At 50.3% G+C, this 14,129-nt stretch overlaps 1 protein-coding gene across 11 annotated transcripts in view; it reads right to left on the reverse strand.

Annotated features, from left to right (window-relative positions):
- Asap1 (ArfGAP with SH3 domain, ankyrin repeat and PH domain 1) overlaps nt 1–14,129 on the reverse strand; it is a 269,949-nt gene that overhangs the window by 49,611 nt on the left and 206,209 nt on the right. For all 11 annotated transcript variants that reach the window (XM_040730398.1, XM_040730404.1, XM_040730399.1 and 8 more), the window contains 3 exons: nt 13,789–13,858; nt 2,205–2,292; nt 803–851 (listed from right to left, as the gene is read on the reverse strand). In XM_040730398.1, the coding sequence (XP_040586332.1) occupies nt 803–851; nt 2,205–2,292; nt 13,789–13,858 (207 nt within the window). The remainder of the gene's footprint in view (nt 1–802; nt 852–2,204; nt 2,293–13,788; nt 13,859–14,129) is intronic.

The following is a 14,129-nucleotide window of genomic DNA, read 5'->3' on the forward strand; positions in this document are numbered from 1 at the left end:
TTCCCATAGTGTTAAAACCAGAATCTTCCAAGAGCCTCTACCTTAGGGGTTGAAATACCTCAAGACCAGGACGCCCGCGAATTTTGACTCGTCCAAGGTCTTAAGGGGGCCTGGGTCACAACAACGCAATCTACACTTTCAGAGTTCCCTCTACTGTGCGATACATACGCCTCTTTACCACGGACTCATGATTTTAAACAAAAGTTTGTCATGATAATCACAAAATGTGCATTTAGGGACAATTAGTTCAAGGGAAGTAATTCATACCTGGTAGAACAGAATGGAAAAACTACACTTCAAAAGGGCCCTGAATCTAGTGACAGTGGGTGACCAGGTTCTCAGGTGTCCCAGGCTGATCTTGCCGTGCCTGTCCAGCAGAGGGCACTGCCAGCGTCTTCCATTAGCGTTAGCCTCTTCTGTTTCTCTCACAAGCCCCGCTAAGCATCCAGGAAGCACCCAAGAACATCCCAAACGGCTCCCATCTGTGAACTAACACCGAGCAGGACACCTAATGCAGGGAGCACACTTATGGGATGAGCAAGGCTCAGTGCTTCTTCTCAAAGAGCTCGGGGTCTCTAAACGGCTGTGGGTGGGTGTGGACCAGAGAAGCACAGAGCCGTGGGAAGAAGCTAAGGCAGAGAGACAGCGGTACCGGTACTGGTACCGAGGCTGGCGCAGGACAGAGGAAGAGGAGAGAAAGTGTGAAGGTTCGGGGGCAGGGAAGGAGTATGACGAGTCCCGGGGGGGTAAACAACGCTTTAACTTCAAACCATTGCACCACCATCATTTTCAAAGTACTTACGCTACATAGTCCTGTTCATCTTCTGCCTGAAAGTGGTATGTTCTGTTATCTAAAACACAAAAACAGAAATCTCAGCAAGCAGAGTATTGCCAAGCATGCATAAACGCAGTTTTAAAGTCCCTGCAAAAACACATGGAGGGCCTCACCCTCCCTAGGGATGGAGTGGAGATTGGATTGGGGGGTTGTGGGGGGCCTGGTGGGGAGGAATGGGGAGGAGGGGAGGGAGCTGGGATTGACATGTGAAACAAGCTTGTTTCTAACTTAAATTTAAAAAAAAAAGGGAAGAAAAAAACCCCCACAAACTAAGAACTTAGTATTTTTTTTTTATGCCATTATGTATTAGCAGCTTAACAAGTCACTTTAGTAATACTGTTTTCCTTAAGCACAAGGGACTAAAATAAATGATCACAAACACCAAGCAAACAGTGGGCATTTTTTTTTTTGAGACAGTCTTGCTCTGTACAGCACAGGTCTTAAGTTTGCTCTCTTGACTTAGTCTCATCTGTGAGACTGCAGGCTGGCAAAAGCACTCCTGGAGAAGCAGTGCCCCACATCAACTGCTGAACATAGAGCACACAGGCAGACAGCTGGTGGCTGGTCCTGCTCCCCCACCAAGGGAAGCAGCAAAGGGTCACACAGTGAGGTGTGTGGTGACAGCAACTCAGTAAGTTTCAAAGTAACTGTTTGGAGGAAGGGAGCTGATTTTCCCTTGAAGAGCCTGACTTCTGCAAGGATGTAGTGTAAACATCAGACATATTGCAACCACGGTGTGCCTGCATCCCTCCATCCCTGCATCTGCACTGGTGTCTCTTAATCAGCAGGTGCAGGCTGCAATTGCCTACAACTCAAGTGTCTGGCTTCACACCCAGACATCTACCTTTGCAGATCAATGGTAATAGGATTAGAGAACCTGTCTGAAGGGACGTTAGAAACAGGTCAATGCACAAGCCTAGAGTCTTGCTCTTTTTTCTGAGACAGGGTCTGACTATGTAGCCCTGGCTGGCCTGGACTTGACATGTAGAGCAGGCTGGCCTCCAACCCACGCACTCTATCTACCCCTGCCCACAGCATGCACACCTCACCATCCACTCACATTCTCAACAGTGACCCAGGTCGAGGCTAGGCCTTCACGGTGCGAACTAAGAGACCTAAGGTGCTGCACACCTATAGTCTGAGAGACGTGGGAGGCTCAGGCAGGACTGCTTGAATTCAAGGTTAGCTTAGGGGATAGAGAAACATGCTGCCTCAAACAAGGAAGTGAACAAACAGGGTTCCCAGGGGTCTCCCTAAAAGAGCTGGGGTTAACTCCGAGGAACCCTTCTGAGGAGTTCTGGTGCTTAAATACCTACACTTGTAGATGTCAGAGCCACAGTGACCAAACAGGTTTTAGAACAGGACTCACGCGATATCAGGTCAAAAGACTTCTTGTCCTCTGCATTTGGTTTCACCTGGCAGGTGAGAAGGTTTAACTTAGCCGGCTGCCTGTTGGACTGTAAAAGGGAAACAGAAGTTAGAAATGCAGCGCTCCATGCAGTTCTCAGTCAGCACTGCTCAGAATGCATGCTCGGTGACAGGAGGGCACAGTTTCAGCAAGGAAGAAAACGGACGCCCGAGCTCACTGCAGTAAAACACCAGACCCTTAAGTTTCTGCCCACATACAAGCAGGTAGGCAGTCTTCACAGACCCTGTTACAATTCTGACCTCAGTCAGGAGGGAAAACCAAATTATTGCCCTATCCAATGTCTCCTAACCGTACACTAGCTTTCTGGAGGCTAACTGGAATGGAATCAAGAACAGTACGCTTCACTTCTAGTAACAACTGGGCAGAACCCAGGGAAATGCAGGCACATAGCCGGACATCCTCAGGCACATAGCAGGTTCTTCTCTGAGACATCACTGACCTGCATTTTCATTCATTCATACAGGGTGACTCCTGCAACAGTCACCCCAATACTGACATCCCAGGTGTTTGTGAATTCTGTGCAATACACAGACTTCAAACTATCCAAAGCGGAAGGGTAATTACCACCTACACGTATTGTGTCATGAGCCCTAATATACGGGAGGAAAAACATGGTAAGGATGTACAATACCTGTTAGTGAATGTTTAAAATTGTTCTCAGTCAACGTTTAAAATTGGCCCTACAAGCACCTAGAAAGTAACTTAGAGGGTGCAGTCCAGAATCCTTCTGATCACCCAGCCAGCGCCTGCCTAGGCCCCCTGCTGCCCATAGACACAACTAAAGAAAACTGCCCAGAGCTCAGCTGTACCTCTGCACGAAAAGTCTGTGGAACTTCTTGGTCAGACCTGCATGCCTATTCCATATGCCAGTCATGACTTTGAAAATGCCCCAACTGTCACTCAGGAATTGCATTTTTAAAAAGGAGGGGGCGGAGAAGTCACACTGAAAACTACTCAACCTAAGTAAAAGAGATGGTGTTGACCAGGAGGTTTCAACACACAGGGCGTCTCCCCCAGCAAACAAGCTGCTCGTCATCTCCCTGGGCGCGCTCCCTCGCCACTCTGAAGAACCCTTCCCCTCTGTGACCTCAGTGAGACCAGCACAGATAACAATGCTCCCACATCTAGTTGCTTCGCAGGCAGAGGCCTGGCCGGGAAGCAGAGCGAGGAAACAGGGAGCTTGCAAACATCGCACGCACTGTTGCTCTACAGCTGGAGACAAGTGCAGGCGAGTAATGGCCAGGAGGGCGCAGTCATTCCCGTGCTGCGGCATCATCAGCGGAAGTCCGAGGGGCAGGCAGGGTGTACACCCGTGTTTGTCACACAGACCTGAGTTAACTGCCTACAAACAGCCCCGTCAGCTGCCAGTCCTACCTCGCCTTTCTGGGTGTGACGACGTTACCTATGTGCATGGATGAGGCTGGAAAAGAAGCAAGTGACTTTGGCTAGTGGGGACCCCTGGAACATTCTGTTCTGCTTGGAATCTGAATTTATGGAAGGCTGTAGAAAAGCGTGGGGGAAATCAGGAAATGATTAAAGGCATGAGACATGGAAACTCTGGAGATGGGATTAATGGCATCAGTCACTTAGCCCAGAGGAAGAAGGTGGGGGTGACCTTACCTCCGTCTGCGAGCACACAAAGGTGGTCATTTCCATTTGTACACATGAAAAGAAATGCACTCATACCATAGAAGCTTTGGGCCAGACAAAAGGAAGAACTTCCCAAGCTGAAACTGATTGGGTATAATAACATTTTAAACCAATGTTTTGGATTCTTAAATAGAGAAAGCTGTCTCTTAAAGCTTAAGGTGCATTATACAGTATTCATATGGAATGGGCAGAAAGCTGAGGCGGTCATTTCTCCTTTCCAAACGAACGATTCCTAGGTGCTTCTTAACATCAGACACACCCAGCAACAGACACAAAACCGTAAAGAACCAGTGAGTTTGGCGTGGGCGGTCACAGGCAGGTCAAGGAGCGCCGCCACTTCTCACGCCAAGCTGTCACTAGTTCAATCCATCTCCTGGACAGCTTCCGATTAGGGGCTCCACCTGCTTTACTCTATGACTGACCCACACTTCCGTTAGCAATCACACTTGGGTGATTATCCCACAGAACTGCCACGACTCTCTCTTGCCACATCAACAGGAACCTCAGGTGATGGGCACGTCTGCCTACGCCTCCCGCACATTACCCCAGGCTGAGGGGGTAATTACCCCAGGCTAAGGGGACCAAGCAGCTGATACACACAACGCTGATAGGGAGATATCAGAAAAGGCCTCGGGGTCGGGGCAGGCAATGCTCTATCCGAGAGCAGAATCGCAGAAATCACTCGAGCAATAATGCTAATTCCAGACGGTTGTATAACTTAAGAAATGCCCAAATACCCTCTTGACATTTAGGCTAAATTATAGGTACACTGATGAAAGAAGACATAATCTTCCCACAGATTAAGATCAGAGCAAAACTACACAATTTGGCCTGGCTGCATGGTGGTGGGGCAATTCAGGAAGTACCCCCCCCCACCCTGCTCGCCCCCTCTCCTCCTGGTCTTACTTTCCGGTGTCTGGAGGGCCTGGTTCTGAACCAGTCTGACCCTCACCACAATCTCATCTTTCTTCCTATTAATGGCCTGATCCTTGTGCATTAAACTACAGCGTGTATACAGCAAGCACTCAAATATCAATCAAACCAAGCAGCGGTGGCGCACGCCTTTAATCCCAGCACTCGGGAGGCAGAGGCAGGCGGATCTCTGTGAGTTCGAGACCAAGCCTGGTCTACCGAGCGAGTTCCAGGACGGGCTCCAAAACAATACAGAGAAACCCTGTCTCGAAAAAAAAAAAATCAATCAAATGACTACATTCCAGGAGCCTGGCCCATACCTCTTGTAAGAAATGCTTATGGTTTCTTTTACTAGGTGAAGTGATGGAGGAGACGGTTAACTACCATTCCTAAGATGCTCTCCCTCTACTCCACTGTGCAGACCAGCACGGAAAGGCAGAAATGATGGCAGACTTGGGGGTGGGTGGGCTGTATATCCGAATCTCATCCCCGTTCTCCCTTCATGTTGACGAGAAGAGACGTCTCAGAATGTGAAACAGTTCCTCGCTCATTTGACAGTGGCTCAGGCCGCTTCCGTGTCTGTAAGCACGTGTGAGAAGCGCTGCTGTCCGCCGGCTCTCGCAAAGGCTGACCATACCGAGCACACTGCTGCTCAGTGGTGCAGGGTCTGGGTCTTGGGGTGTCAGCAGGCGCTCAGACTGAGTGAAGGGCACCTTGCAGCGAGAACCCAGGTCCAGCCGAGCGTGAACAAGCTGGAGAGGGGGAAGGCTGGGGCGTGACGGGGACAAGGGGCATGGGGTCCCGCTGAGCAGAGAAGCGGGAGGACGGGAATGTGAGGGGAAGGTGTCTGCACCCCGGGAGCCCCAGCGTGCTACTCAAGAAGACACTCAGAGCTGCGCTCAAGTGGATGGTGGAGGACGAGGGTAACAAGTGAGCGAGGATGAGCATCTGAGGGAAAGGCGCGGCAGAGGCTGGAGACTGCAGATACCGCCGACGGAGTCTTCAAGCGCACGTCCCAAAAATAAGCTTTCCATCTCGGCCCTGGATGGCGAGTGAGTGGGGGTAAGGGTTGGCGGCCCCGAGGGCTACCTCAAGCAGAACCTCCCTCAAGAGCTCCTGCTCTGAACGCAGCGGCCGTGCTCACACACTCCCAGGCTTCACCTTCTACGGATTCTACCTTCTGATACAGTCATCAAAGTCACTGAAGGAAAGCGAGGAGACACTGTTATCACTTCCACAGACTGGGCAGAGAGTGGCTAGGTTCAGGATGTCCGACAGCGTCCTGCTAGCCTCCCACGCCAAGGCAGAGGCAGGCCTTGTGGAGTGAGGGCATCATCCTGTTGTCAAGCGTGTGGCGTCATGAGCCAGCACAGAGTATGAGGCAAAAATAAAATAAATCTCTTTGTGCCTCCTAAGCAGGGCTTGGAAACAGAGACGCCCGGGCTCTTAATCACTTCAGACGTTTCATTCAGTGTTAGGTGCCTGCGGTCTCTAGGGGAACGTAAGTGTCTGACACTGCTCCATGGCTGCAATAAACCCTTGGGCACACCTGCCACTGCGAGAGACTGGCCACCACAAGTCCACAGATGAGAACCACTGGCTCCCGAAAGCCATTTTGGCTTCTGGGCAAGACAAACGTTCCCTTTATGACCTCTCAAACTGCAGGTACTTAATCTCACATAGTCCCTGCAACAACTCTCTGACTTAGGCTAAGTCGGAGACCATGCAGGCACGACCAGGTGGTCAGCCTACCTGGCACAGCGTGTCCCACAAGTCAGGACAGTGGATTCTGAAGCAGCATGAGCAGCCGGCGGCTGACCCACGGCCGAGTCTGCGGTCCCCATGTCCTCTTTCATGTGCTTCCTCCACACAGAGGCCCTGGAGCTGTGAACGCTCACCGCCCAATCCGAGGCGACGTGCTGACCAATCGCAGTCGACAGGCTTCCACTACGTAAGTGGTAAAGCGGACGCCGTTACCCTGTCCTGAAGGGTTCGTTTCTGCGCCCTTTACCCACAGGCAGTGTGATCTTGTTGGGGCCACCCCAGTAATGACAGCATAGGTTCTTACTGTTCCTAAGCCCAGTTCATAGGCAAGGCCCTCGGGGCCGGGAAGATGAGGCACACTGACCTCTCTCTTACGGAAAGACACAGAATAGCGAGCAGAGCCCATGCCACATACTCAGAACAGGGTCAGCCCGGGGCAGCTTGCCAGCCATCCCCAGGGCTTGCCCTTTTCTGGCTCTTTCTGCCCTCGGCGCCAGCTCTTTCATGCCCCCTACACATCATGCAGTATGCCCGCTGAGAACCACCACCATCCTCAACATGTTTCCCATCCCCAATTGTTACTCTGTGCTCACAGGCAAGCCCCACCCATCCCTCTAGTGGTCCTTCCTACACCAGGGAGAAAAGACCGGCAAAGAGCCGAAAATCCTCATTCTGCACTTGTTGACTCCGGAGCTGCTAACTTTCCCAGCCAGAGAAACCGCTGGACCAATTGCCACCAGGCAGGAGGATACTCAAGGGAGAAATACTTAAAAGGGGACATTTTCTCTGCAGCCCAGGCTGGCCTCGAACTCAGAGATCCACCTGCCTCTGCCTTCGCAGTGCTGGGATCAAAGGTGGGCGCCACCACACCAGCTTAAAAGAGTCATTCTCAAGAAAATCTGTTATTGAGGAAAGAAACCTGTCACTTATTTTGGGGAGTATGCCACACTCTGGGGTAAATACTAAATAGTGTAACAATACTATAATGGGGGAAAGCTTATCAGGCTTCTAGTAAGAGGTGCTGATGTCACTGTGTCTGATGGAGGTGTTTCACCCTTTGTTTATCATTTATTTTTATAGCCACTCCCACAAACAATTAACGAGTGCCTGCTATTGCAGTGTACAGAGGATAACTCGAGGAAGCAGGTCAGTGGGATTTTTTTTTTTTTGAGACAGGGTTTCTCTACATAGCCCTGGCTATCCTGGAACTCATTATGTAGACCGGGCTGGCCTCAAAGTCACACAGATCCATCTGCCTCTGCATCCCAAGTGCTGGGATTCAAGGAATACACCACAACTGTCTAGTAAGAAAAAACTTTAAATTAACATTTTCTATGTAACTTAGGGTAGCCATTTCAATCCGTGTCTTCCTGCCCAACAATCCGTAAAACCCCACACCTTCCAGACTCACAGTAGTTACATGAGATGTATTAATCTGATGATGAAACATCTGAGCTGTGATTATTATTGTTACTTAAAAGAAGACTCTCACGTCCTCACATCCACGGACTGGGCAGGCAGTGGCTAGGCTCAGGATGTCTGACAGCGTCCTGCTAGCCTCCCACGCCAAGGCAGAGGCAGGCCTGCGGAGTGAGGGCATCATCCTGTTGTCAACGGGTGGCGTCATGAGCCAGCAGAGTTTCACATAAATGCATTCATTTGACTCTTAACAACCACTCAGCATGTCCGGGTCTGCTCTCTGCTGCTGTGATGAACACGATTGCTAAAAATAACTCGGGGGGAAGTGTTGGTTTAGCTTATACTTCCTGGTCACAGCCCATCACTGGGGAAGGCAGGGCAGGGGCTCAGACAGGAGCAGTGGCAGGAGCCGCAGAGAAACGCCGCTTACTGACTTGCTTCTCACGGCCCGCTCAGCTTGTCTTCTTATAAAACCCGGGACCGCCTGCCCAGGGGTGGCACTGCCCCCACCAGTCATGAGTCAAGAGGCTGTCCCGTAGACACGCCCCCGGGCCAATCTGATGGAGGCAGTCCCTCACTGAAGTTCTCTCGTCTCAAGTAACTAGTTTGTGTCAATGTGACAAGAATAAAGCCACACAATGCGTGGGCTGCACTACTGTTGCCTGTTAGGCAGAGAGGAAACTGAGGCACAAAAAGTCAGTTGTGCTGTAAAGTCACAGCTGGAGACAGCAGAGCATTAGATGAAAACTGACTTAGACACCAAGTGCTCCCCAACTGCCAAGTTATGAACCCTGGACTTTCAGTCCCCCTGAATCTCGTTTACTGTAGCAAGGGGACTTCACATGACAAGGTTTTCTCTCCTCGCTTGCCCTACAACACTGCAAGCGCACAGAGTGACACGTTCCATTCAGACCCCAAGGCACTGTAAAAAACCCAAGGCCACAAGCTGGGAGGCCAGTGGCTTTGATCTGCTTTAACTCTTCCATTTCTGCCCCATCCCACACTTAGTAGCCATCTCCTCCTATCTCTGCTGACCACGGAAACAAGAAAGCAATCTGGAAGGCTCTCAAATCCAAGGCAGCGCTAACAACACCACAACCTTGTTATTCTGGGGGATTTATCAAAAGAAGGCTATCAAAATCAAGACTGCCATGCTTGCTGTTCTTAGAAAAGCAACTGTCAGAGGCCACAAACACCTGGCTGGAACAGAGCCACACATTGAGTCCAACAGGTCCCAGCCTAAGTTTGTCCTCCTAGAACTTATGGTGCTGCTTTCTCATGTGCCTGAAGAAAGGAAATACATTTTCTCCCAAGGACAATGGGGACAAATGGAAGCAGAGGGGAGTCGAGAACAGTCTGAGAAAAGGCCACCCCGGCCCGTCACAGAAACAAGCTATTAGATGCATTGCACTGAAGGCATCGGTCTCGCAGGCCTCTCTGTGCCTCCTCTATATAATGTCAGCGCATGCGGTAAAGCCCCTGGCTGCAGAATGTCGTCTGCAGAGCTCTGGACAGGCCTGAAACGCAGCAGTCCTTGGGAACGGTCAACTGATGCAAACAGTCCAAGGACAAGAAGAAAGACCCAATTCTTCCTTCAGCAAAGTACCCCGAGGGGACAGAACTGCTGCCCATCCCAGCCAGGCAGAAATTGAACTTCTATGGTAACAAGCTATGCTTCAAACTGACTTTATAACCTATGTCCAGGAGTACAGGGAGCAGCACTACAGGACGGCTCCTACAAGCTACGCTGACACCACGGAGGCAGCAATACATCAGGGGGATTAGGAAGAGCGCTGGCCCCAGGAGCTGAGCACGATTCTGCCACACTGTTCACAGAGCTGTCAGAGGCCCAGCGACAACCCTGGGAAGGCCTGTGTGTGGTGGAAAGAGCAGAGCAGGAAATGAGACGTGGGGTGTAGTCTCTCTGAACCTCATCCGCAATATGGGGTTCCACTTCACTCACTGAAGCAAATGTGGGAACTCACACATGCCATCCAGCTCTTAGCACATAATGCTCACAGTGAGTCAGCACGGGCTGCACAAGACCTCCACACAGAGAGAAAAGACGCCTTCACTGAGCACTGACGGCACACACTCAACACTTCACCTGTGCAGGCCACAGTGCTGGCTGCTGGGCACCCAAAGATGAGAAATGTGGCGCCTTCCTGCTTCTCGTCTCTTGCCTGGTGAGAACTGAAGGTAACGGCCTGTCCCGTGTGTGTCTTCAGGACTAAGTGAGGCTGTACCGAGTGAGGCTGTACCGAGTGATGCTGTACCGAGTGATGCTGTGAGTGAGACTGTACCCAGTGACGCCGTACCGAGTGACGCCGTACCGAGTGACGCTGTACTGAGTGAGGCTGTACCGAGTGAGGCTGTACCGAGTGAGGCTGTAGCGAGTGAGGCTGTAGCGAGTGAGACTGTACCGAGTGAGACTGTACCGAGAAAGACTGTACCGAGTGAGGCGGTACCGAGTGAGGCTATACTGAGTGAGGCGGTACTGAGTGAGGCTGTGCCGAGTGAGACTGTACCGAGTGAGGCTGTACTGAGTAAGACTGTACCGAGTGAGGCTGTAGTTCTTTGAGCCCATGTGAGCAGGTGCAGTGATGTGTCCCCACCTCTGCAGAAGCCCTGTGAACTGTTTGCCCAGGAAACTACTGGTTTTGGTTTCCATCAAACCCTGTGGGATCAATGGTGTCTTTCTGTAGGGGCAGGAATGTGGTGCAGAGAGAAAAGTGGGATACAGTACAGCTTGATGGGAGAGAATGAGAATCAGGGCTGGGACTCATTTCTCCTTCACCCCTGAGCTCCCTGGCAGCAAAATTCAGCAGGGCTACCGATGAGCCACCAGTAATAGAAGTACCCTGTTACCCCCACAGCAGGCCCATCCCGAGTTCTTTTAATCTTCCTGAGACTTCTGAGCTGAGCACTCTTCTCAAGGTCACAGAGTAAACAACAAACGGGGATCCAGGTCCAATCTGACAGATGCCACCAAACGCTGTGGCTAATGTGTTGTTTGTTGTTAATTGGAACACATGGAAACCGTTGGCTTAGCCACAGTACTGTCTTTTGGCAGGAAACAGAAACAAAGGGAGAGAACTGAGTTTTCATCTTTAGCAAATTGTCCAAGGTCAAATAACTAAGCAAGCAATGTGCCGATGCCCTCATCACCCACATGGTCTCCCACCAGGAATAGGGCACGGGAAAGCCACTATGTAAGTCATCAAGTGTCTCCTGAGGTGATGAAGACTGGAAGAGCTCTCCTGTGGAAGGTACAGGAAAAATACATGAAGTCAACCTTTCACAGGCGGTGGTGTGTGGACCAGGAGCGTGCCCAAATGATCCACTTTAAATGTGCACCCTCATACCCACAGGCGATGGTGTGTGGACTAGGAGCGTGCCCAAACGATCCACTTTTCCACCTCTCCAGCTCTTAAGCCTACGTCACCACATGGAGAATGGTGGAATGAAGGCGGAATACGTTAACAGCGGCTAGCTACTTTCCTTGTTCTGTAATGAAATATCTGACTCAAGGGAACTTAGGAGAAAAAGGATTTACTTTAAAAAATTTTTTAAATAACTTTTTTTCCCATTTATTTTGGCTCCTACGTTAAGGACAAAGAGTCCATCGTGGCAGGGAGGCAGGGTAGTGGGGATGCAAGGCAGCTAGCCCCCTACAGTGATGGAGAGGGAGGGGGGAGGGGAATATGAACACTGTGTGTGTTTGAATGCAATTGGCCCCCATAAGCTCATAAGGAGCAGCACTGGGAGGAGGCGTGGCTTTGTTCCAATAGGCATGGCCTGTTGGAGGAAGTGTGTCACCATGGGGCAGGCTTTGATGTCCCAGACAACTTCCTGTTGTCTGAGGGTCAGGATGTAGGACCCTCAGCTACCTCTCCAGCACCGTGTCTGCCTGCACACCGCCATGCCCCGCCATGATGACGATGGACTGAACCTCTGAACTGTAGGCCACCCCATTAAACGCTTTCCTTTGTAAGAGTTGCCATAGTCAGGGTGTCTCTTCACAGCAATAGAAACCCTACGCAAGCCAGATGGGCATTTCTTTCTCAGTTAACCCTCTCTAGGAGCACATTTACAGACAGAAGAGGTGTGTCTTCTAGGTGATTCTTATCCGCTCATGTTCACAATGACAACCTCAAAGTAACTACTAACTCGTCCAAAGGGTTTCAAGTATCAGATGGGTATGCTGGTCACAACTGGCACGACATTAAAAAATTAGTGAGGCTGACTGAGGGGGACCTGAGGTAAGCCACACAGTTCTGCAGAGATAAGGGACAGAGGTGATGTGACTGCTTAAATTCCACAAAGGACAGCTGTCTTTAAGATGCATGTGATAGTCTTAAGCTAGGAACCTTCTGTACGGCAAGGCGATGATGGCAAAATGGGCAGGACCCGCGTAAACATCAACACTCAGAAAGAGCAGGTTCTGCAGAGCGAGCCTAGCAGGGCAACGTCCTGTGGACCAACGTTAGCTTCCCCACTGTGCCAGCCAACGGCCGAGTTACAGCTCTCCTGGTGCTGCAGTTTCTTCATCTATGAAGTCAGAGTGAGGGTGTCATGGGCTATTGGGATGACTGAGTGACATATACTTTACAGAGGCGTTGTACTTCTTTTGGTTCTGACTGTCATGAACTAGTGACATAATGCAGTTCTACCCCTCACCTACAAACTAGCAATGGAGAGCACATCCACCCCTCATTTTGACTACCTTATTTGCAACCGACTGATAGCTCAGCTTGTCAGGACATCACTTAACCCAGGACTACTGAGATTAAGCTCAGTTTTTTTTTTCTCCAAGCAGAAGTTAAGGTGTACCCATATTTTAAAAACTCTTGTATACACTTTGTAATTTTCACTCCTGTGTGATACATTTCCCATGTGGCCTTTATCCTCTTGAGAACTTAAGCTTAAAGGGGCCAAACTAGAAATGCCCTGTTTTACTGTACACTCTAGTATCATGTTTGAAGTTTTTAGAGGTATTGTTTTGTTTTCTATATTCCTCTTTCAAGCAAAGGAAATGCTCACTTATCTTAGTAATTCACAGGCTTTCAGGGTAACAACCAATTCTATTTCCCTCAAAGTAAGATTATAAGTCAAGCCCTACCTGATGCAGGATGAAAGAGGGGAAAACCAACAACAACAACAACAACAAAAAAACCCAAACGTTTCTGCCAGAGATGCAGGACCAGGCAGGCTAGCACGGGATTCGACAATCCAGACTGACATGATCCCACAAAGTAGAGGTTCTTCCCCTGTGCTGGTGGATTTTATGTCAACATATACAAGCTGGAGTCATCTGAGAGGAGAGAAGTCCAGTGGAGAAAATGCCTCCATAAGACTGGGCTGTGGGCAGGTCTGCAGGCTATTAACCATTGATGGGGCAGGGCCCAGCCCATTGTGGGTGGGGCCACTCCTGGGTTGGTAGTTCTGGGTTCTAGAAGCAGGCTGGGCAAGCTACATGGGAGAAGCTGGTAAACAGGGCCCCTCCATGGTCTCTGGATCAGCTCCCATCTCCCAGATTTCTGCCTGGTGTGAGTTCCTGCCTTGGCTTCCTTTAATCAACCGGATATGGAATCATGAGCAAAATAAGCCTTGTCCTCCCCAGGTTGCTTTTGGTCCTGGGGCTTGTTTCTTCACAGCAAGAGTAAGTAACGCTAACCAAGACACTGTCAAAAGCTCCTGCTCACAGCACCAGCTCGTTTGGCCTCTCGATGAGTTAGAAAGCATGAGGACAGGCAGGGAAAGTCTCGCACACACTTACGGTTGCATGTGAGATGGTCAGGATCCCATTCTTGACGGCACACTTCCTTCTCTGCCACACTTTCCGGATCCTAGGAAGCAAGTCAAACAGAACTCGGTATGGCGCATGATTCACTGTGGGGCGTGCAGTCATGGGCAGGAGGCAAGACGGTAATTAAGAAAAGCTGTCCCCAAGTAAAACCAGCTTCCTTCCCCAAGCCACACCAGACAGAAAATCCTGGATGTCCGTTAGAATACCAGGTGGGAGGAAATTCAGACCGGCAGCCGTGTACAACAGAGACGCTCACGGTAGAACTGTCTTGACAGTGAAAACGGAAAGAGAAGAGACTCTAGTAGCCAAAG

The sequence above is a fragment of the Mesocricetus auratus genome, unplaced genomic scaffold, assembly GCF_017639785.1.
Source record: "Mesocricetus auratus isolate SY011 unplaced genomic scaffold, BCM_Maur_2.0 Super-Scaffold_100023, whole genome shotgun sequence".
NCBI lineage: Eukaryota > Metazoa > Chordata > Mammalia > Rodentia > Cricetidae > Mesocricetus > Mesocricetus auratus.